The sequence below is a fragment of the Pleurodeles waltl genome, chromosome 4_1 (assembly GCF_031143425.1).
Source record: "Pleurodeles waltl isolate 20211129_DDA chromosome 4_1, aPleWal1.hap1.20221129, whole genome shotgun sequence".
NCBI classification, from domain to species: Eukaryota; Metazoa; Chordata; class Amphibia; order Caudata; family Salamandridae; genus Pleurodeles; species Pleurodeles waltl.
In genome coordinates, this window is record NC_090442.1 from 619,465,840 (window position 1) to 619,491,217 (window position 25,378).

The following is a 25,378-nucleotide window of genomic DNA, read 5'->3' on the forward strand; positions in this document are numbered from 1 at the left end:
CTATCTGCCAATTTGGGATTATACACAGGGAAAAAGTTCAAAGCAATGAACCGTTTGCCAAACAATTGTCACATGAACTCACATTACAAGGCAGAACGTGGCTTATCAGATTGGACTGCGTTCCAAAAAGCCTTATTGTTTTTGCACTATTCCTTCTAGCATGCAATGTGGCCTCAACATATTGATGTCACAAGCACAAACTCATCTTTTAAAATAGTGAGTCTAACTTCACACATATAACCACTGTAATTCAAGAAGCGCTTAACAGACTGAAGCTGACCTGATTTTCTCCACAGGTCCAAAATGTAGCACACCAGCACTGTAAAGGCGGTTGCGCTAGTCAAAACGTCTCTCAACACATGTCAATCCCCCGGGGCATTTAGGAGTATACAAAGCAGTGCTACAGGAGTATTCTTCCATATGACCGTACACACCTTTGCATAGCGGGCAAAACAGCCAACTCCATATTAATGAAAGTGCCAAGAGGGCACATACATTTCTATTTGTACTAACTGTATATGAAGATGCCCAGATTATTCCCATTTTATTTCTATTTTAGATGTTTAAAGCCAATTTAAAAAGACATGCAAGAGTACGCAAAAAGAACCGCAGGAGTACTAATTTGTTACTCCAAAACACCACTGTAGGCCACATTCTTATTAGTTTTCAGTCATCTACAGCTATTATTCAGAAGTTCCCTCTTGAAGAAAGTAAGTCAGATCCATCAATTCACACATATTATTTTAAAAACCCTGGTCTTTCAAAAAGCTGACTCAAGAGCATATCCATTATGAGGGTAAGTGCATTGTCACCTACAAAATATATTATTTTATTCCCTGTTTTTTATGGATGCCCAGGGATCTGAGCCTCGTTGAGTGAAACTCAGAAACTTAAGGCTATCTGTATGTATTGATTTTAGCACACTTCACATAAACCTTCGTACTCACTTATAGTAGCTATAGCTTGGGACATGAAATGTAAAAATGTTATTAAGGACACAAACTTATAAAAATCCTCTAAAAATACAGAAACCTGTTGAGTCACCAATGAAAAAGAAGCAAGGTAGTGCATGTGATCTTCCCTCATTGACCGCTTTTGGGTTCCTGGTAGGACCAGCACAAAGTTTAAAGAGGACTGCATCGTATATATACGAGGAACTGATTAAACTCCATCCAATCTAATAAAAACACTTAAGCGCTCATGTATTGCTTCCTGGCCAAAGGAACGCTCTATATCTGTATCCATTAAATGGCTCCCAAAATCTTTCACAAGTCAGTGGGAGAAGCCAAGAACGTCGAGTTGAATGAAAGATGAGGCCTTCCCAAATAAACTAGGACTCCTACTCTTACCTAGTTACTCATGGCAACAACCACTCATTGATGTATTCCAGAGTGAATTTGGAGATTACTTTGTTAATAGCAAGGCTGTCTCTAAGAAGGATGGCATCATAACAATAACTAAACCCATTTCTATGAATGACTCATAGGGATTCACAGGTACACATTTCATCCAACACCCTATGCATATATGGTAATACATCAGATCATTAATCTTCAGCCTTCTGTAACAGAACTTTCAGGAATTGCATAACCATCTGATATTGCACATAACATGTGGGTAGCTGGGCTGTTCTCATTAACTTTATTTTGTGGTGTTAAGTTTGCAGGATTTAAAACCTAGAATATAAAGAGAAGCAAAATGTGCCTCCAAAAACAAACAATAATAAAAGTAATCAAAGAGGCACTAATAAATGTAATGGAAATGTATGTTAAACCAAACGTGCCCTTCCTCCAAAATTTAACTGCATTTACCAATTGTGTTATTGATTTTGCCATTTGTTCTGGAAAACCACCGTATCCTTGTCACTTATGATATGATCTAAGAAGGTAGAGCAAAAAAAAAAAAAATGATTTTAAATTAAAAGGGGAACTATAAGCAAAATCGCCAGGTAACCAAGAGACTCGGGGGGATCCCTCATCTGCCATCCTACTCGACATCATGATAGCAGTCTGATGAGGATGCTGGAATACACAGCCTTCCCAGTGTCAGAATAATGCAGAACTGAGCAGTGGAAGAGAAGAGGTTGCGTGTTGACAGAGAAGGTGGAAGATTTTAGAGCACTCCTACTTGATAGAGCTGTCACAGTGTCTCCACAATGGCAGCCAATACTTTGCATGCTTTCACTTCCTGGTCACCGTACCAGATATTCCTTAGTTCAGGCTTACTTTCACAAATTGTATACACCAAGCCACAATGATAAATTAAAAAGGATGGATATATACCATGTTAAACAGTAAAAATTACAGCATTCTTTAATATATAAATAACCACAGTCCATTTAGTAACACGTTTCCATTTAAGTGAAGGAAAGATGATTTTCCAAACTTGTCTAACTCCAACTAAATGCATCATGGTTTACTGCAACTTCCCAAAACTGCCTACTGATGTCAAATTTATTGTAGGTTTACTTTGACTGATTAAGTTACATGGTTTGGAGGATAGGCAGATAGTTGTATGGTATTAGGTATTGCTGAAGCAAAAGTTAAAAAAGAAAATACATATAAATTAGTATTTTATCAGCTGAAAATATGATATACTTAAAGCTGAGTCTTTGTTCAGTGCTTTGATGATGCTCTAAACGTTTGAGCTGCTAAAACTTGAATAATTCAATATGAAAGTAAGCCAGACCATTCCAAGCAAAACACATCTGCCTTCCTACAATACCACAGCACTTGCTTGATTTTTACAGTCTACTTCTTGCAATGTACAATGGACCAGGATACCCATAAACGCCACTAGAACACACTTTTAACCGGTTCTCCTACAATCATTTAACTACCATCTGGGCAGAAAACCACCAGGTGTAATTAACTTTAGGTTTCATTAAAACACACTTTGCACACAAACGACTTTGGTGCAACAGTGAAAAAAGTCAGGTTTTCAAAAATATATAATTGAAATTGGTAGTAAAGGACTAATAAAAGGACAGGGAAAGGACAATATTACAATAAAAGGGAAAAATCCATAGAAATAAAGGGATCGTGGAGGAAGGGAGAAAGGGGTAATGAAATGAGCTATTGGTAGTCCTATAGGTTTCTTTTCGGTTCCGTTTGGTTTGCAATTTCTCCACCTTTTGGCTTAGATAATGGTCATTAAACCACTTCTATGACTCTTGGATTTTAAAATGTTAGTGGTGTGTCTGGGAATGAATGGGGACAAAACACTTTGGGGGTTATTCTAACTTTGGAGGAGGTGTTAATCCGTCCCAAAAGTGACGGAAAAGTGACGGATTTACCACCAGCCGTATTACGAGTCCATTATATCCTATGGAACTCGTAATACGGCTGGTGGTATATCTGTCACTTTACGGTCACTTTTGGGACGGATTAACACTCCTCCAAAGTTAGAATAACCCCCTTTGTGACTTATATGAGAGGAAAGGGAATACTTCATGTTCATGGACTCACTCTTGTAGGATATGGCCAAAGTACACACAGACGTTTCTGGAAAACCCAAGTCCACATAATACACATTTTGAACAGATCTCATCATTTCGGTGAGCCACCATTTTGACTTCCGTACGCACATCTATCCTCTATGCTTTCTAAGTTCCCCATACAGTAGAATGCAAAGTATAGCGAGATTATGTAAATGTTTCTGTTATAAGATTGCTTGAGTTAATAATGGAAATGATTATATTTTCTAAAACTCTTCTATCGTTTTGTTGAGCTTCCCTAAAAAAAAAAAAACGTTGACTTTTATAAAAGGTGTCCTTTGTTTTACTATTCACAAACGTGTAACTGTGTTGTGAATCTTCAAGAAGATCCCCATAGAAAAAACAGAAAGCTGCTAAGTATGGGGCTTCCAGATCACAAGGGCATCTTCCTCACGTGGTTCATTATATCTGAAAAATGTGCCTAAGAAACTTGGAAAACTCGTGGAGTTCATCATCACCATCATACTTCTTTTGTTGGTGCTAAAAATATATTGCAACACTCATATAGAATTCCTTCTTGGAACAGAGTGCAAATAAAGCTTAATGGCAACATTATGAAAACCATACATTGAAGATTCTCTCTCAAAAAGAGGAGTTACAGTTATTTCTGCAGTGTGATTAGGGTGTTAAGAAAACAAACACTTGCCTAAGTTATGTGATTAAAATGCAGAAATACATTTTGTGAAATACTCAATTACACCTCGTTCTGTCACAAAATTAATATATGTAACAGATTATGCTTACAAAGAAAAAGCCTGACCAATCTAATATCGCCCATGTTGCCTCCTAAACTGCAAGAGTTGGCCTTTGAACATCCCCTGCCCTAGGGTTGAGGCAATCAATGGACAAGGGTAAGTACAGTTGCAGAAAGGCTGCCTGCATCATGACCAAAACATGTTAAGGAATGAACAAATCTATTGACTGGCATCATTCATTGTGTGCTCAATAACACTCCTCCATCACACTTTCGAAAGCGAAGTCTCTTTGGGTTATTGTGGATGTGCAGTTGGATGTTTCAGTGAGCCCTGTGGATGTCCTAATAAAGCAAACAAACAGCAGTAAGGGCTTGGGAGATGCATGAAAATAGAAGGGTTCCATTAAATTCCCCAAATCCTGAATAGGAGGTAGTGGCTCACAAGGGCTAAAGCAGTGTGTTTTCTGCTTTGAGGCCCAGATGGTGGTTGCAACCGCATAATAAAGCAGTGTTGGTGAATGGTAAGGACGGCTAGAAACAGAGAATTCATAAAGGGTTTCTTACTCTGAGACATGCATGTGCTCCTGATTAGATTAATGTTGTTTATTTATACTCCTTGCATTCACTGCAGTTGTGCAGTGTTTCACTAGGAGTCACTGTAGACTATAGTACCAGTAGAAAGACTGTCCTATTTTTGCAGGTAAGTGTAGACGTATAATTTCCATTCCGCAGATGGGACAATATGTCTTGTCTGATGGCCAAGATGCAGACATTAGCCTTGCACAAGCTTGCCCTGCCCACTGTTTAATGGCTAAGTCTAAGCTCTAGTGGGGTGAAGGAGAGAATTGTGCTCACAGGGGAGGAAAGTAAGTGTTGCAAACTTTGTCTTTGAGTGACAGAGCTCAGCTGATAATACAAAGAGAAGTACTGACGACCGCAAAACCAGGCTATGATCAGAATTTATTAGTTCTTTTCTTAAAGAAAAAACATTTAAAATGGAACTACTTTTCTTTTCTCACATTCTTGTTTGTTCTTTTGAATTCCCAATTTACAATGTAGACAATGCCTATGTGGATTGTGGCAGCAATTTGGGCACATCAGATAGTACCTATTCAGCCCAAGGTGCACCATTTCCCACGCTATCCATGCCTATTATCAGTATCTAATTACTACAAAAAGACCTAAACAAATGACAGTCAGTCTTGAAATGGCTGCATAATGCGCCACCAAAGAAAGTGTGTTGCCTAACCTAAATGATTATAGTGTCAATTTAGTCTGAAGTAAAGAATATGTTCACATACAAATTACACAAGCGCGCCCACACTAAAAGATAGCACTACAAACAAGCATTTGCAATGCAATGGGACTTGCGTTTGCTCGGGTTGGAGCTGTTAACGTTGTCAATTCCTAACTGGACTTTTATTGCCACTTAAATTGAAAATGAAAAGTAAAACAGTTGACATAAGCAGGCCAAATTAATGTGCCACGGCTGCCATGAGCATGAGCGCAAAGGAGAGACACAAAAGGAAAAAGAAGTTCACACGCAGTCAAACATATTGGCAAATGTGCAATTATCCATGTAACAGCGTCTATGTCCAAGGCAGTAACCAAACCCCCGTAAGGAGGGACAAGCGTAAAGTATTTATTAATAACAAAGGATTTTTGAAAGGCATGCCCACGAGCGATAGGGACGGGAGTGCAGTGGGCGTGGTTAAAAGTCCATAGATAGATTACAACAGGTCAGAATGCTTGCGTCTCGACCTAAAAATGTACAGAAGCAAGGTGGTAAATCCAAAATTTAAAAAAATCAAAAAAATCAAGGGGACCCTGAATCTGCACTTTAATTAAAAGGTCAGGAAGAGTACAATTAAGTGCTTAACATCATAAACACTGATCTTTTAATATGAGATTGCTCACTAAACTTTAAACAAGAATCCAGAGGCCCTGGACAATCTATGAATAAAGAGGCTCAATTATTAACTTTACAGCTTTAAAATAAACGAGACTGCTTTTACTGGAAACACGTTGGCCTGAACGCCCACCAGACAGCAAGAGACATGAGTGGATGTGTACTGCTGGAGTTGTAATGTGTACAAAAATCTGGCAGGGCTTTTAAACTATAAAAAAATCTGCAATTACAACCACTGCTGTGCTTGATCGCAGCAGTGGAGCCAGACACTTTCACTCACAGCCCAAGTATTACATCCATCTGGACTCCATCAAGACAACTGTGAGCATAGCAACCTACATTAGGTTTCAAACAAATTATTTGCTTTTAAACACTGGAGCTATCTACGGCTTTTCTATGTATCATCTCCTTTTATATACAGACTAGCGCCACAACAGTCAGCTGCCAAGGAGCTTTTTTAAATATAAATAAGGCATTGTAGCATCTGTGTTTGGCACAAGAAAGACTCTGGCTAAACAATGTTTCTACACTGAGAAAATTTACAGATGTTTTTTTCGAGCCAAAAATTCTTCAGTCTCCATCAAAAAAATAGACAATAATAAAACATCAGCCCCAGAATTGAACTAAAACCAATACTGACCTGAGACGACAGAGAGCATAACTAACAAATCCTGTTATGTCTTAATATAAATGCTCGAGCTGTTTAAATGGTAAACAATGAATCTGTTTTTAATATTACTTCACTGGTGACCGATTAAGATTACAAAACAATATTTTCCTTGTCAATTCGTTTGGCAGTAAGTCGTGAGAGTATCTGGGTCCCCACCCAAAGAATCTTGAGCCAATGCTGTGATTTATTATGCATGATTTATTAAGCACTATGTGTGATTGTAGATTATCAGTGATCGAAGCAGAACATATTATTTCAATCTTATATATATTTTAATCTTCATTACACTTAGCATCCATGCATTGTGGCCCCGTCACAAACTTTTTTTCTTTCAATTTGATTTGTACTTCTGTTTCATATTGAATTGTAATGTGTGTGCATTTGTGTGTAGAGTATTTTTCTGTAATCCATACTGAATGTGAGAGTTTACATGTTTATGCCAATGAAGGTTTCTTTTTACATCAACTAATTTATACTAATGTCATTATTATACAGAAAGAAAGAATTTTCCTCTATGTGGTGACACAATAATTGAAACAACAGACAAAAATAGGGGGTTTCCTCAAGTGACCCCACTAAACCTGTGTATACAGGACCATATGTAAAATATGTGGTTTATCAGAAGGGACGAATAAAAGCATTAGTCAGACTTACAGTGCTGCACCATTTTGATGAAGTATAATTAAATTGGCCTTAGAAATAGATTTGTTCTTCTAGTGACTAACTTAGGTACTCACTCATGTACTAATGCTTTTATTCGTCCTTACTAATAAACCACATATTTTACATATAGTACAATAATTGGAACAAGCATTTGCAATGCACTGGGTCTCTCGTTTGCTCGAGTTAGAGCTATTAGCGTTGTAAATTCCTAACTGCACTTTTCTTGCCACATAAATTGAAAATGTAAAGTAAAACAGTTGACATAAGCGAGCCGATTTAAACAGTCACAGCCGCCAAGAGCATGAGAGCAAAGGAGAGAAACAAAAGGAAAAAGAAGTTCGCTCGCAGTCAAGCATATCGGCAAAAGTCCAATTATTCATGTAACAGGGCCGGTGTCCAAGGCGGTAACAAAACCGCCCCACAGAGGGACAAACATAAAGCATTTACTGATGATAACAAAGGATTTTTGAGAGGCAAGCCCATGAACAAGTGATAGTGATGGGTGTGGTTAGAAGCCCACAGACAGATTACAACACTCAAAGTGCTTGGAAGCTCGACCTAAAAATGACCACTCTGCAAGAAACATATTACAAACAACTCAAAGCACCTAGGTACCATATTTTGCCAGCTCCTTTGGCAATAGAGCTGGATTAAAAGAAGCATTTGTGGAGGCGGAAATATCCATATACCAAAACGTATTGTACACAAGCACACAAGACTGAGTCGTCCAATCCACAATGTTTTTTTTTCCTAACTGTGTGTCGTATTCCTGGAAAATCAGGAGTAACTTACACTTGAGACGGAAGTAAGAAACAACTCATCTGTTAAAAAACGGTCTTCTAGGTTATTTTTTCTTTCTTCAAAATTTGTTAGGTGGATGTGTCACTTATTAGGTTGCTCTTATGAAGGAAAGGGTGCAGAAGTGAATACAGAAATGATGGCTTGAATTCTAACCAACAATGAGACTCTTTGGGAATATTTGAAGATATGGGGCTACTGGCTGAATTGCCCGATACATCCAAGATGCACATTTCAGGTCACCATGTTACAAACTAGGAGTCCAGTGCAACTATGCTCTGAAAACAAGTGTTATAATCACTGGTACTAAAAGATATCCAGAATTGCGTAGGTCAAGTTCCTGCCTCTAATGACACGGACTGTGACTGACCAAGTCCAAAAATATTCCCCAAAATATAAAATGCTTATTTGACCTACATTACGGCCAGCAAACATTTTAAATGCTACAGTGTGCTCACTGTGAAAAAATGGTATACAACTGACAAGAATGAACAGGTATCCTCCTAAATGGGAATAACACAAGATGTTGGTATCAGTATCAGGAAGAGGTCATTTCTAGTTGGGATGCTCATTGCACCTCTCTGTTCCTGGTCCTGTTTAGTGCCTACACTCGACATCTTGCTAAAGTGAATTCCAGGTATGGGTTTGTGTCCAATCATTATATCATTCAAAGGTAAGACCCCCAACCAAAACCTGACCTGCCCATGTGGTTCACCTGTTTACAGGCCACAGACATAAGGACGAATGACAATTGAAAAAAAACGAAGACACTATCCTGTGTGCCATCCCTATCTTTCAAGAAACAGTATAAAAGGATTGGAACTGTGTTACTCAGGTTAACAGCAATCTTTCCAAGGATCAAAGGTTAGCACACTGTTAAGAGCTGTTTTAACCTTGCACTGCTGTGCCACATTATACCTTTTTCGGTTTTCTATATTCCCCTAGAGGACTGTGTTCTAGATAAGACAAGAGAAACAGAAAATGCACAGGACTAGCACTGATAACTCTAGCCTCTTGCAAGTGCATGCTCTACAATTATTTCTGCACATAGGAAGAAGGGTCATGACACCCTTGTCATGAATGCACGTGACATGCCTGCAAGACAGAAACAATGCCATTTCAAGGCAACAAGAATGCCTGTTGAGAATATCTACGAAGAGCGCAAGAATACACCAAGGATCCTTATTTGGGATCTGGTAATCACAAAATGCCCTATTTTCACACATTTAAAAAATGACAATGAATTTCCCTGGTTCTTTGTATTAAGCCCCAAACATAGGATATTTTCTAAACTCCCTGGTCTTAAAAATAAAACTCTGCGAATGATTGGTAAATGCCTTATTAGGCCCCTGCATTTTCTTGTTTTTTTAATAGTTTAATTACTTTAACAACACAATTCTTTTTCTGACCTCCTTACTTAACTTGGATGCCACTCTGCTGCATGCAGATGACACAAACCCACAAAACACATTCTTCCACCTATACACTCAGCATAAATCATTTCTCGGATTAAGAGGTGCCACAATTCTATGCTGCATAGATTGTTACTCCCACAAAACTCAATCTACACTGAAAGACTACAAAACTCTAGGTGCGCTATCAACAATAGCACAAATATGCTACTGAAAATTATATATTATATATGGAACAATTACATAACGTTCATAGGAAGAGCACATTTCATACTGGCATGGTCCAGGACATTAATTGCAATACATGCTTTGCTGCAACTCAAAAAACTACTGAAGGAGTTAACATGTTTCCATTGGTCATGCTTTCCGCAACCATGCTCTGCAAGATTTGTGAGTTATGTGTTCTTCAGCCTGTCCTCATCACCACCAAGCCTGATCACGGTTGACATATTTTGTGGTCAACCTGAAAAAATGCTGTAAAGTTTTGTGAAGCGAATGTGCAAAAATTTAACCATTCGCTGTGCGGTTCCTGCTTGGAAACCAAATTACTCAATTTGCTTGTCTTTGATTAGACTATTCATTAATGTTTAGACTGAACAGAAGTTTTAAAAAATTCAAGACAAATTTCTAAAGACCAAAAACTTTGTAAGGAGAGTTAAGGGAATACACAAGTCCTTCATAATGCGAGCTTTACTTAAGAGACACAAAGCCCTTTCTTCTGCACTGCAGCCATTTCTGGAAAATCATGCTCACACTCCAAGGAAAATGGTCTCCTTGTGGTGAAAAAAGGCACGGAGTATTAATACAGCCAGCCGATATTTTGGAAAAAAGTTGTGTCTGGGAGGGAAACTAGAAGGCACAGACTAAACACAAATCTAAGGCAAAAACTATTTCGTTTCAGAGTGCAACTGCTAGAAGTTGCGAATGCTGTCCTTAGAACGTACAGATTTTATTTGTGTAATGGAAAACTAGCAACGAATTCCCACTCAATCCCGAGGGTTCCTTTGCAGCTGCACATTCAGCATTAAACAGGAAGGTTTTTTTTTTAAATAAGCTCTAGTCCTTTTAAGATTTGGTTCCAATATGACTCATAAATCAGACAGTCTTGCTCAAACTTAGGTCTGGAAAATATAGAAAAACAGCTGTGAAAACCCAAAGCAACTCTTTTCCTGGCATCTCCAGCAGCTAAAAGATTTATCAGATGGTGAATGGCAAAAGATGTAATATAAACTTCTCGATCCACGTTAGAATACCTTAGTGGATGGAACAATGCAGATTGAAAAAAAGATAGAAAGTGTCACACTTCTAAGAGTACATCCACAGCGCCTGGATACCTTTAGGGGTGATTAGCACACTTTACAAATCCTGTTTGATTGACTGATCCACAGCAATAACGACTACTAATTGCGGTTTTATTTATAAGTATTTTTTTCCTAACTATCCCTGCAAGGAGCCAAGACATGTCCTACAACTGCCAAATAAAATGCCATTTCGTCACTGAAGATCTATTTTTCACATGCAAGGGCAGGAATATATTCAACAGCCAACACACCCATCATTTTAATGCGTTGAGTGGCTATATTGCAGGTTACACCAAATGATATGCCAGTCTCTTTTATAGTTCTTTTACTAATTTTAAGTTGGGTTGTGTTTTAAAAAATGATTTTATTTCTTAAATACATGCATTTTTGGCATTGGGAGTGAGATCAAACATATGATCAATATCCATATGGGTATCACAAGAAAAAAAAAAGAAAAAAATTCACCCTTTGTAGCTAGACAAATAGATAGGCAGTATATCAAAGGACAGGACCTAGGAAGGGGACTCTGTATCTAAATTAATAATATTGTGAAGTATCACAATGTGATATGATCACAGGAATCCAATGGATTTGTCGAAGAAAAGCTGGATGCCATTGTTTCATTTAATCGAGCTCTCAGTGACATTCAAGACATTTAGGAATAGTGCTAAAGTTTCAATGCTGTAGTCTATAGTATAAAGTTTGGGCCCCACACCAACACGTACAAAAGTTAGAACTCAACTTGAAATACAAATAGCAGTGCCTTATTACTACACAACTTGGCACTTTTTAGAACGAGTAAGCAGCAGTCTGTGACAACACGTGCCTGTTTATTCAATCACGTCCTCGTTATGAAACATTTTGACATGGATCAGCTCTTTACACTCTTACTATAAAGAGGGTGAGTAATAGAACACAGGCAGGGATCGTTGTCTTTATTTTCGCCTGGCTTTACAATCCACTGCTCCAAACTGGCGCATTGTTGCTTCTACCTTCACTGCCCAGGGCCCAGTGCGCCCAGAGCTACTTCAACCTGGCCTAGAAATGACAGCTCTTTACACCACTAAACCTTGCCTAATAAGACCAAAAATAACCATTTACACTTTACAACCAGAGGCGTTGATTAAATGAAATGCTGGGGTAGCTGAGCTGATATCACCCAACCTAGTGCTTAAAAAGGCTTTTATTAGCTCCTGTGGGGCAAGCGGACAGAGATGAAGTTCAAACTACAGAAGGTATCCATGGCTGGTCGAGCTGCTTTACTGACCCATTCAATCTTTTGGGTCAGGGGTAGCAAAGGTAGTGCCAGGAGTAGCAGAGGGCAAGCCAGGAGTAGCATTTGCCAATCTTTGGAAGTCTCAATTGACTTTCATGCTTACCATAACTTCACAGAATTTCTTCCTTCCATGAGAACAATGCACTTTAATGAGTCACTATGGAGAATACTGTGATAAAATATAGCCTACACAGCAGGACTCCTCATACATGTGAGCTGGGTCCTATTGAATTGAGCAGAGGGTTGTGATGGGGATACCAGATCAACCAAGTATGAGGCATGACTAGCACATTCGAGTAACAAGAGGAAGTGGCGGGGTTGCAACACTGTTTATCTTACTTTTCTGAAGGAAAATATAGTCACTTCAGTGAACAACTGGTTTAGGTTATTAGCTTGGAGAAAAGGCCATCAGTGGATTGCATACATCTGAGTCAATGATTTACAGAAGTCACAGTTTTCCCTCAGTGGAATAGCTACAAATGGCTACGCTAGTGCTTGTTGGTGCTACATGACCAACAGTGACAACTAGAGAGTCAATGTTAGTTGCACTAAGCTATCGAATGACACCGTCAAATCACGCCATGCCCCCTTTCTTTAATTTGATTCTGTTCAAGTGAAAAGTGTGAAATCCTGCCAGGAAAACTTGAGAATGAACTCTAATGAATGATGACACAAAAAATGGAAAAGCTCAAAATTTAAGACCGAACTAAGTTATACAAATGTGCAGACAAACCCAAATTTCTTAAGGAAGCAAAAGCAAGTGGATTTCTGTCTTCTCATCCCAAGGGACTGTATTTCATGAAATATATTCAGCATATCTCAAAGACTCAAAAAAAACTGAACAGTTCATTTTGCACTGTATAATTTAGTTAATCTTTGATTACAGGGAATGAGTCCACTCCCAACCTGTAGATACATTTGTGTGGTTGTTTGCAAATGTGTTTGCAAGAGAAATCTCTTGCTCATGTGCTTTCTGCGTTGACCCTTGGTTTACTCCACTTAAAGGGAAACAATTAAAAATGTAAAACACGGAAGAAGCTTTGAGTAAGGGCTATGTTAATCCTGTACAAAGGGTTGGTCAACCCACAAACTTTCAGATAGGACAATCAGTGAACATGAAGTATGCACCTACATGGGTTTCTGTACAAAATGCAATACCAGTAGGGACAAAGAAGTATAAACGTGATGAGAAGGCTATGTGGGTTGGGAAGACCGTGCTTACGAGTCACCCTACAGGAAGGGGTTCTTGGAGTCATTGTTTTGAAAGTCTAGACTAAGGTTTATCAAGTCAACAAGATCACAGTTGGAGCAAGAAAACTATTCTCACACCAAGAAGAAGTCGGCCCCAGCAGAAAAGAGAGGAAGTCTATGCCTACAGTATGTTTCCTTGGTGTGGACACATCTAACATAAGATGCCCAGGACTCGCTTTAAATTGGAGGTTTTACGAATGGCCAGCAGTGCTGTTGCCCAAAATCTTTGTGATCAGTGTTCCCATGTGTAATTTTAAGTAACATATCCTAACTTTGGTGGAGCATCTTAAGAGGGCAAAAGTAGGTAGTAAAACAAAATGGTTTATATTAACAGCTGTGGTACAAGTTTAAACCACTCTGGCAAATAGGATGAAGGAGAATTTGACTCCTATTAACATAAAGGGTACAAGAGTTGAGAACTTACTAGCAGAAGAACAATTGTTGCGGAAATTCAGAAGGTACATTAAAGTGTAAGAATGATCCTACCTCTGATAGCCTACATTTGAGAAAATGTGGTAGTTGTATGAAAAGTCTGCCACACTATGTCAACCTTTAAAAGGGAAAAGAATGGAAGAAAAGGTTACTTTGCACTATCAGAGATAGGCCACTAGGTGTCCTTGACAGCTTTGTGGCGCATTAGTCTATGCTTCATGTTGGATAACTAACATTTGCTCTTTCCAAGGAATTCCAATTAGCTATGAGACTAAGGGTAAGGTGGTAGAAGTAAGTTGGGATAACAGTGTTCACTGTGGTTATAAATGGCATGGTGAAGAGAATTTATGATTGCTCTCTTTTTCGGATTGTTGCATATCATGAATTTAGCAATTAATTCTACATTACTGTCCCACCAGGTATGGAGTGTGGCCACATTTTTCTTTCGGTTTTTTTTACGGTGGGGCAAGAGGTATTTACCTCTGCTCGACTGTGGTTGACCACTGTAGTTTAAGAGGTGTTGGCTGGTGCATTCTTTTGAGTGGTTGCCCTTAATCAGCCCATAATAGGTTGCCTGTGGGCAGTTACACTCAGTGCAAATAAATAGTTTCAGGAAAGGATCATTTCAATGTTAATTTCTGAGCCATAATTATCATTTGTTCCTGCCTGAGCCAAATGGAAAGTTGCCAATGGGAAGTTGCCAGTAAGTGTACTGCTCTCCTTTTTCATAGCTGCATGTGGGCCCATGTCAAATGGGTCACATTCAGTCTACCCTGGCTTAAAATGACCAACACATTTCATTCTGGTACTTGTAGCTTCCTTTTAATATTTTATGGACCGATTATATCCAGCATCTAATATGAATTTGGCTAAAAAGCTGGGTCTGGTTGAGGGTGTGACATGTGACAGAAGGCCACTTGGCAGCTGGTGTTGTGAAACGTTGATGACTGCATCACACAAAAGTGCTTTATAACTCAAAACATTGGACACCTTCGGAGTGTGGTTCGTCGAAGGTTGGGGTTCAAGACAAGACACACTCCTAGACTATGCACTTTTGTATCTATCTGTAAGGGATTTGTGGGGGTGGGAGCATTAAAAGACCTTTGAACCAGTAAGATTAAAAGAGCATTCTTCAAAGGAGCTTTGCTCGGTTGGACCACTTACACTTTCTAATAACTCATTGAGTTATGGGAATTGGAAATATTTAGTTGTTCGATCGTTCCTCGGATGGGGTGTCAGTGAAAAGTCAGGATTCGTTGGATGTTTAACAAACAAACTGCCCATGTTTACTCAGCCAGGATCACCACATGCGCTTCTCACACCTACACAGATGAATGTTTGAATGGCCAGCGCCCCACCCAGCGTGGATCAAGGGAGACGCAGCTGTACAATCAGCCATCACACCGGGCTTGTTGACAAGGGGCCACGAGCATATTGACACAGGTGGACACGTGTTCAGACGTTTAGTGGAGGAATGCAACAGGCGGCGAACCCCAACTGGAAACAATTCATGCCCCAGCACACGCACGGCGACCCACACACATCAGGTAACACAAACGGGCACAGACCCCCAGCTCAGGCTATTTTACGTACCACTTTAAAATTCAGTTTTACACGCTTCAGTTATACTTCCCTGAACAATCAACATGGGCCCTAGCAAAATGGGGCGCATGACCTCAAAACAACAGTGATAACTGAGTTCCTCAGAACTCGTTGGATAAAGCCAGTGCTTTAATGGCCGGTACTGTCCGGTACGGAGTCACTGCACTTTTTTATTTTGCGAGGCAGAGTACCTGCACTTCTCAAGAAAAACGTAATACTTTTAATTGGAGTGTACCGGCACTTCTCAGAAAGAAGCAGCTACTCTGGTAGAGTACCTGCACTTCTATTTTTCCACTACAAGCACTGAATAAAACTACATTTCATACAAGAGTACTTATGTACACAGAAACATTCAGAATGTATTAAGGGGACACGTAAAGGTGTTCATTAAGCAAAAAAGCAGCAATTAAAAACTACGTATTCCTTACAACAATAAATACACCCAATCGCCGAACACTTACAAGTGCCCGAGGCGCGCTATTCACAAAGCCCATCAGGACCGCAACGTCACGTGGTGCATCAAAGTCTATCACTGATTAATCGAATCATCTGAATGACCCAAATGCCTTGTTTACACCATTCACTGAGGGCCTTTAAGGAAGAGTCCTTTGCTGCCAGAAGGAGGTCGAGGGGACAATAGACGTGTGAAGTGAATAACAAAGCAGCTGCTGGACACGGGGGCGGGGGATTCAGCAGGGTTAGGCTGAGGGAGAAGGGTAAACTCAGCTCATGGCTGCCTGGGTGGGAGCAAGCCCCCTCCCACTACCCCCACTCCTCGAAATCCCTCACTCCACATGTGGCGTCTCAGCAAGACACATTCCATGAATAAGACTGCGTGGAGGCCCAACTCGGGACTGGAGCAATTAGCCACCTCTAATTGAAAATTGAAAACCACCCTGACTAGGTCGACTTTCAAACCATCACCCAGCTCTAATACAAAGAAAAATGCAAAGACACTTGCATTCTAGTAGTAATAAGCAACAGGTGAAGGAAAAAGCCAATAAAATCGTATCGAACACCGACCCCGGATCCATTACAAGTTTTTCACACTTTCGATGCGAGGCGAAAGCCGTAGATGTAACCCCAAGTACACTTTAAGATGTTCTATGATTGCTGAGCGCTATTAAAGTGTGTGCCGGACACAGGGCAAGAAAAGTTGTGCCAGGCCGAAGAAACTGTTGAAAGCTCACGCTCTTGTCCGTGCCTCACTGCGATGAAAATCAAACGCGCACGCCTCACTTTACTGGAAAATAAACGTGTAATCCATGCGCCTTAAGAATGAGAAGGTGAGTGGCAATAGTAAACGCAAATAAGTTTATAGAGAGACTGAAATCACAAAAAAAGGTTTCACGGCTTTACCTTGCCCAGATCACTGTAACTGTGCCCTGTGTGTGTAAGGCGCTGCAGTATTTAACAGGTTCGTTCGCTTGAAACGACCGCCTGTTGTTTTTTGTCCCCCATGCCCATCGCTAACCAAAGAACAACGGGAAAGTACTTAGATACTGGGCCGTAGGTTTAAGGATAAAACAGAAAACTGGGGAAAGACAGTTAAATATTTTCAATAACATTTTAATTTCTAAGTTAGGCATTTACATCTGCTATGTTCATATTTCCTGTCTTTCAAACAGCTGCTGTGAAATAAAAATGGCAGAAAATATCCCCAAGAGTAGTGTTTATCTGAGAAAATCTGCTATGATTTCTAATGTATTTTTATTGGGAAAAAACGAAGGTGCCATCCTCTGTTTTCACTTTCACGATGCCTCGCCACTTTCTTCAGAAAAGCAGCCGCAGGCCTTATTTGCCTCTCGGTGAACACAGAGCTTGAAGAAAAAAAAACTCATAAAACATAAATAAAACTTGAGTAGAAACGTGCAATTAAGTTGCAAGTGGAGTTGTGCTCGCCTCACCAACAGCTGCGCTCCCTCCCAAGATCAAAACAACTTGTAAAAACAAAATCCAAACATTCCAAGAGTTTCCGGTCACTCTGGGTGGTTTTTGGAGACCTGCTCTTTTAAATTACATTTATTTCACACAAAAAGTCGTGGCAAACGTGCTAGACACATCCCATCACAAGGAACAATGCAGGTTTAAATGCAATTTGTCTTGAGAATGGCGGCGCTGGTTCACTGCAAACCACAAATGTGCAGTTGCGGAGCCCGCGAGAGGAGGGCCTTGAAAGATGTAATTTTAAAGCTCCTTCGAGATTTGAACTGTGGATTGGCCACAGGGGGCCACGCGAAGCAGTTATCGCCTTCATGAACGTCCCGGAGAGGGAAGACACACGGGGTACTCCTGGCAGGCCTGGGAAGTGTTAATATCTGCACCAAGCATGAAAGGTGCAGTCACCTTTGCAGATTGGATCTCTAGTGGAACAATAGGAACCCTTAGCCTGTGAAAAGAGGAGATTATCTCCCTGACACCCAACACAACCCGACACCGGCCCGTCGAAGAGCCCTCCCCCCACAGTTCCGGGAACAAGCACCTCAACACAGAGCAACATTACTAACGAAGGGGAAGCAAAAGCAGCCGGAGCGGGACTGCAACAGGCCACGGCCGGAAGCACTTCGCTGCCGAGTGTGGACAGCAACACCATAAACTAGACAAGAATTGGTGTATTGCTGTGCACGTGTTTGTTGACTGAATTCTTTTACGACCGCAAGGCCGAAAGTGGACGGTTTTGGGAAGGATTGCAAGGTAAAACGAGCAGTGACATACCCGCTGTTACTTCTGAGGACCTGCAAAGCGGAGGGGACACAGTCGTTGGCTACTCGGCGTTTTCATGTTTACACCGTGAGGGTTTCTGTAGTGCACTAGCTGGGAGTGCAAAGCTTGTCCCACGCATGCAAGGATAGTGCGTGGTGTCCTGCATGCTCAGCAGGCCCAACTCAGTGTTCCATACATGAGCCTGCTTAGGAAGCAAGTCAATGGCCACCTTGGTGGCTTTAAAAAAGGAGTGAGGGGATCCGCGTATGCCCGCCCTGTGGATATACTTAAGGGCCACGCCATAGCCTGCCTCTGCAATGGACTGTGAGTGGAACAGGTGGGCCTGGCTCTCTGCCTTGGAACGTGTTCATTCCTTGGTATGGTTCGGCACACCTGCACCCTGGCCCCTGACAGGCGGGTGCTAGACCTTCTAAGGTTTAACTGCTCCTGGCCTGGGCTCAAGTTTGAGTTCTACGGTCTGCACGCACTTCTTTATTACTACAGGGAGTGCAGAATTATTAGGCAAATGAGTATTTTGACCACATCATCCTCTTTATGCATGTTGTCTTACTCCAAGCTGTATAGGCTCGAAAGCCTACTACCAATTAAGCATATTAGGTGATGTGCATCTCTGTAATGAGAAGGGGTGTGGTCTAATGACATCAACACCCTATATCAGGTGTGCATAATTATTAGGCAACTTCCTTTCCTTTGGCAAAATGGGTCAAAAGAAGGACTTGACAGGCTCAGAAAAGTAAAAAATAGTGAGATATCTTGCAGAGGGATGCAGCACTCTTAAAATTGCAAAGCTTCTGAAGCGTGATCATCGAACAACCAAGCGTTTCATTCAAAATAGTCAACAGGGTCGCAAGAAGCGTGTGGAAAAACCAAGGCGCAAAATAACTGCCCATGAACTGAGAAAAGTCAAGCGTGCAGCTGCCACGATGCCACTTGCCACCAGTTTGGCCATATTTCAGAGCTGCAACATCACTGGAGTGCCCAAAAGCACAAGGTGTGCAATACTCAGAGACATGGCCAAGGTAAGAAAGGCTGAAAGACGACCACCACTGAACAAGACACACAAGCTGAAACGTCAAGACTGGGCCAAGAAATATCTCAAGACTGATTTTTCTAAGGTTTTATGGACTGATGAAATGAGAGTGAGTCTTGATGGGCCAGATGGATGGGCCCGTGGCTGGATTGGTAAAGGGCAGAGAGCTCCAGTCCGACTCAGACGCCAGCAAGGTGGAGGTGGAGTACAGGTTTGGGCTGGTATCATCAAAGATGAGCTTGTGGGGCCTTTTCGGGTTGAGGATGGAGTCAAGCTCAACTCCCAGTCCTACTGCCAGTTCCTGGAAGACACCTTCTTCAAGTAGTGGTACAGGAAGAAGTCTGCATCCTTCAAGAAAAATATGATTTTCATGCAGGACAATGCTCCATCACACGCGTCCAAGTACTCCACAGCGTGGCTGGCAAGAAAGGGTATAAAAGAAGGAAATCTAATGACATGGCCTCCTTGTTCACCTGATCTGAACCCCATTGAGAACCTGTGGTCCATCATCAAATGTGAGATTTACAAGGAGGGAAAACAGTACACCTCTCTGAACAGTGTTTGGGAGGCTGTGGTTGCTGCTGCACGCAATGTTGATGGTGAACAGATCAAAACACTGACAGAATCCATGGATGGCAGGCTTTTGAGTGTCCTTGCAAAGAAAGGTGGCTATATTGGTCACTGATTTGTTTTTGTTTTGTTTTTGAATGTCAGAAATGTATATTTGTGAATGTTGAGATGTTATATTGGTTTCACTGGTAATAATAAATAATTGAAATGGGTATATATTTGTTTTTTGTTAAGTTGCCTAATAATTATGCACACCTGATATAGGGTGTTGATGTCATTAGACCACACCCCTTCTCATTACAGAGTTGCACATCACCTAATATGCTTAATTGGTAGTAGGCTTTCGAGCCTATACAGCTTGGAGTAAGACAACATGCATAAAGAGGATGATGTGGTCAAAATAGTTATTTGCCTAATAATTCTGCACTCCCTGTATATGACCCATGTTAAGTTATTGAAGTCCGGAACGTCATCGCCCTGTTACTGCCAGCCAATTTAATCACTGCAGTTTTCATTTTTTCTTTTTGGGAGGTGGGGCACTTTGCCCGATATTAAACACCGCCTCTCTGAATAAAATATAATGTCACCGACTTTTTGGTTACCATATTCTTCATACTGCCAAGATGCAGAGCCCCTCCCAAGCAAACAACTGAATAAGACGTAGTTGCAAGCAATAAAAAGGTAAAAACAATCACCATAGTGTCAAATAAAGTCACAAAGAAGCTATCCTTTGAGAATCCAATATACCTATCAACAAAATGGAAAGCTGTGTACTCGGCTACTTCAAACTCCCAACTCGAATGCCCCCCTTAGCTCCTTGAAGAACGGTATGAGCCACTGTACTTTCTCACATCCACATACAATTGACAGGGGAAGGGTATGGCGCTTGTGCACGAGAGTAGGTGGATGTATGTCAACAGATCCGAGAGGGCCGTCGAAGCATGCAACACAAGGCTCCCGCCCGTACGTAAGATACAACTGGGTGGTAACACCTCACTTTTCAGCCCTTGTACCACACATAAACCCAAAGTGATAGTCAAGACTTCCCACGAGGCCTTTCCGAGGGATCTTCCGAACCTCTGCCTTTCACAAACCAATGCCGCCTCCCTCGCTGCTCCCAGGTGTGCCCTCTCAAGAAGACACTACATCCGTCTCCTCCGTTACTTCTAACAGCCTCAATTCCACCTCGGATACTCACGATGTCCTTACGTTCGCCCCTTCCGTACAGCTGCCACCAATAGGACGTACCAGTCCACACACCTTGGATACACAAAACTAGCATCCTCGGCTTTAAAGACAACAACCCTCGTCCCATCAGATACAACATCTCACTCTTATGGCCCCCACTATACTCGCAGCTGCCCCCCAGCCCATTAGGTAGTCACAAGAGTCCCTTTTATACTGTCAGGTGCCATCCACCATAGGATGCAGCTGCCCCAAGTATTTTTCTGGAGATACGGACTACAACGCACCATGCCAATGACAGCTGCCCCCGCGGCCCGCAAGATACTCACAGCTGCACGGTCCATCCAGGGAGCCCGTCGGGTACTTGGGCTAACCTCCTCCGACTGCAGTCCACCAGGTCCCCGAAACAGCGGCAAGGAGCCGGGCAGGCGCGGCTGAGAGCCCCGCACAAGCTGCAGAGCAGCACCGCACACACCCAGAGGTGCAGGCCGGGCCACGGGATTCCCAGCAGCGGCCGCTGTCCCCCAGGACAGAACCACATTGCCGCCGGCGGGTGAGATCCCGGGGATCCTGCGCTCCCGAGCCTCTACGTACGGGCTCCTCCTTACAACACACCGCAGAGTGAGCTTCGATCCAAGGGGAGCCGACCCTTGCAGCCCCTTTGAAGGGTCCGGAAGGAGCCAACTCTCCGACCTCCTCCTGGGGGTCACGGCCACAGCTGTAACACCAAGTCCCTGCTCCGGTCCACGGGGTGGAAGCCCTAGGATCCACTACAAGCCGCCGCAGGGACGGACGCCCGGAGTCCCCTCTCAGCCCGAGTTAGCGAGGCGCCCTCCAGTCTCCTTCAAGGCAGTCCTAGGAGCATCCCTGATTCCGATTAGGGGGTGGAGGCACACGCACCCCCTTTAAACCCAAACGAAATTGAAATGCCAAAAAAAACCCACAAGACTTGGAGAATACGGCCCAAAGCCTGCAAGTCAGAAAACTTCGGACTAAGAACAATGTGCAGGGCCCTCCGCGCTCCTCCAACTTTCCCTCTCTCCGCCCCTTTCCTTGTGGCCCGCCCCTAGCCTTCTACCCGCCCCTGCTCGCTCGGCCGTGATTTCCTCAGGTCCCCACCCTGTGCCCGTCTATCCAGTGGCCCATCCTCCTTCCACCTTCGTCGCCCAGCCTGGGGAGCACCGCCCGCCCCTTTCTCGCACGCAGAGCTGGCCACCCCACTGTTTTCTTAACAGGATTTTACTCACTTCCACGCACCCCCTTGATATGCACCCAGTCTAGTCTATGAATTCCCCACCCCTGTCCAGATTCTCAGTTCAATAACAGAAGTGTCTCAAAAGCCTCTTGTGCAGTCTTTTATTGAAAACTATTCGCCTGCCACGGGTAAACTCAAATTAAAGTTTTAACAATTCTAACTATCAACTGTTTGTTACTTTGTATCTCTTGAAATGAAACGCGATCAATTATAAAGAGCTCTAACACCTACGGGTAATGCATAAATAAAAAACGTGCTGTAAACTCAGCTGGACGTCATTGCAGACTATTCTCTCAAGAGGTAAGACTCGAGGTGTTGAGTGTTGGAGATACTCGGAGTTCGGGGTCACATACAGTAAATGAGCACACAACCCCTGCTTTTACTTCATGATAAAAGTCTGGGATTTCTTTTGCACCAGTCATGCAATGAAGGAGGAGTGGAGCAAACGAAGACTGAGGATAATAGTTGACTGTTGGCTTGATATATTATTTAGAAAGTTCAGAAAGTATAGGCTCATGGAAATAAGGATTTGAGGCGATTACTATAGAAACAAACCTAAACAAAATGAAGAGAAAGGTCTTTTCATTGTGCAGAATACAACTGCCTCCAGTACAAAGAGTGCTGGTCAGAAGGCCCAAAAGTTTGATCCCTTTGTCACAGACAGTTCTTCCATCTTGAGCCTCTAGTATTGGGGGGACAACAAAACCAAGATTATCCTTGGGTCAGGGAATAATCTGGGCGAGACGATATGGCCCAGAGTGATGTCACAAAATGAGTAAATAGGCCCACATGCTGGAAGACAGGTAGGCACAAAGCCAGCAAGGTGTCCAGTTCCGTTCCTTTTGCACCCACTGTCAACCACCAAGTGAACGCAGCAAACGGTGATGAGGCAGGCATGCTAGCTAAACCCAGCACCTGCCCTAATCCTCACAGTGCTTCTTTCCCATGTTGTTACGCTACCGTGAGGCAGCTCCCGCAGGAGCAGACGAGCCTGCTAGGGGTCTGCTGAGCCCGGTGCTCTTCCCCTGCGCTCAGGGTACCCTGCCCTGATGCCTGAACATACATGTCTAGAAGCCTACAAAAAGGGCACCTTACTCTCACTGCACAAATCACACACCAGGGGGCAGGTGAGCCTTCTCCATCAAAAAGATCCATGCGAGTGGCCCTCTTTGATGCAACTTCCACCAGCGCTAAGCCCTGGCCACATGCTGCCACTTTCTGAATGACATGCAGGCCTCGAGCAGCGCCAATGACCCAACACCCTCCTGTGACGTTGCCGCCACCTGTTAGCCCGATCTGCCCACCAGGGTTACAGTTCTTCAATTCGTCCTTGCTTTAAACAGCCACAGTCCACGACTGTATGCCAGTGCTGACCCCGGACAAGCCGCCAGTCTTAATATTCTCACTGTGGCATGTCACTGTTACTGCACAAGGGTGCTGTGTTGGATCATGACTCCTGTATTGGTCAGCGCTAATCCTTATATCCTAGCACCCATAGTATCTCATTTTGATGCATAGCCAAAAGCCACTTGTGTGTCATGGCCTCCAGATCCCCAACTGAACCCTTATTTCCCTTGGGGACAACACCCACACAAGCAGCCAGATGGAAAACGTGGGTGGAGAGATTGGAGACTAAGTTTGCCGCTTTGGCCATTGCAGATAGCTGAAAGAGGCCCCTGCTGCTCTACCTGGGAGGGGAGGAGATGTACAATCTATCCAAGAACATCACAGAAGCATGCCTGTCGTTCACCCATAACACCTTGAAAACAGCCCTCACAGGCCTTTTCAGCCCCTCCCCAATCTTGACTTGAAGAGATTCCACCTACGGCAGGATCTCCAAAACCCAGACAAATCGGTGGACATGTGTGACTCCCGTCACCATGAGCTGGTCGTAACAGACATCAGCCACCAAGAACACTCTACATGTGCCAAAATATACGTAAAAAAAGGAGGAAATGGAATGCTGTTCAGATGCAAAATGGCAGAAGAACTCCACCTGGTGTGTTTTACCTTTAGCATTCACACAACAGAAGAGAAGCACTAGTAGAAGAGTTTGTGCTGTTCCATGATGGCACAGAATTCCTCAAAGAGAAAATGACACATTTCCACATCAACCAGTCAATACAACCAGTTGTTCAGCACTACATGGACCAAAATATACATCATGAAAGAAGTACGCTGCATGCTGTTAAGCTGATACATTGAAGACAAACTCCACCAGTTGCATTTTGTCCTCAGCATTCACACAACAGAGGTAGAAGCACTAGTAGAATAGTTTGTGCTGCTGTTTCAAAGCATAGAATGCCTCAAAGGGAAAATGATGCATCTCCACTTCAACCAATCAATACAATCAGTTGTTCTATGCCACCTCAGCATTGCTTTCCACCTCCACCCTAAAGTAAAACAAGAACGAAAACAATTAGAAGACACCAACGTAATTGAAAAGGTTGACGGACCAAACCTGTGGGTGTCCCCAGTTATAGTAGCCCGGAAGCCAAAAAATACAGGAAGATTTGAATTTGTATGAAAAAGCTCATCCCAAGTCTTGCAATCAAGAGAGAGAAAGGTATTTGACCCGTACATTGGGCAACATCATGAAATAAGTCACTGAGTTGGGCTGGTTCTCAAAGATGGACCTGCAGTCTGCCTACCACCACATACTACTAGCAACGAGTCCACAATGTCATCATCTTTTTGACACATGTAGGGCTTGGGCGGTACAAACTCCTCAACTTCCACATCTCCAGCACTGCCAAAGTCTTCCAGGACATCATCCACAAAGTGCTGACTGGCCTACTTGGGGTCCTAAATCTCAGCGGTGATATCTTAGCACAGACTACCTCTCTGGAACACCTCAGATGCTTAAGGGCTGTCTTCCACAGACTTCTAGGAAGTGTCATAATGCTTCACAGAGAGATGTGTGAGCTCATGAAACAATATATCAGCCTCTTCGGATAAAGGTGCTCTGCACTAGAGTTGTGCCAGACCCTGTAAAGGTCAGGGACATACGATAAGTCTCAGCACCAATATCAGTGCCTAGGTCCAGAGCTTCCTAGGAATGGCCTTGAGAAGATTCATTAAGAACCTGACCTCCATGAGTGCACCAATCT

At 42.5% G+C, this 25,378-nt stretch overlaps 1 protein-coding gene across 2 annotated transcripts in view; it reads right to left on the reverse strand.

The window, feature by feature from the left end:
• The window catches only part of LRIG3 (leucine rich repeats and immunoglobulin like domains 3), a 62,781-nt gene extending 40,765 nt beyond the window's left edge, over window positions 1–22,016 (reverse strand). The window contains exon 1 of one of the 2 annotated variants that reach the window (XM_069229052.1): window positions 21,343–22,016. In XM_069229052.1, the coding sequence (XP_069085153.1) occupies window positions 21,343–21,554 (212 nt within the window). In that variant the 5' untranslated portion in view covers window positions 21,555–22,016. The remainder of the gene's footprint in view (window positions 1–21,342) is intronic. The other variant, XM_069229053.1, reaches the window with a different exon arrangement.
• Between the last annotated feature and the right edge of the window lie 3,362 nt (window positions 22,017–25,378).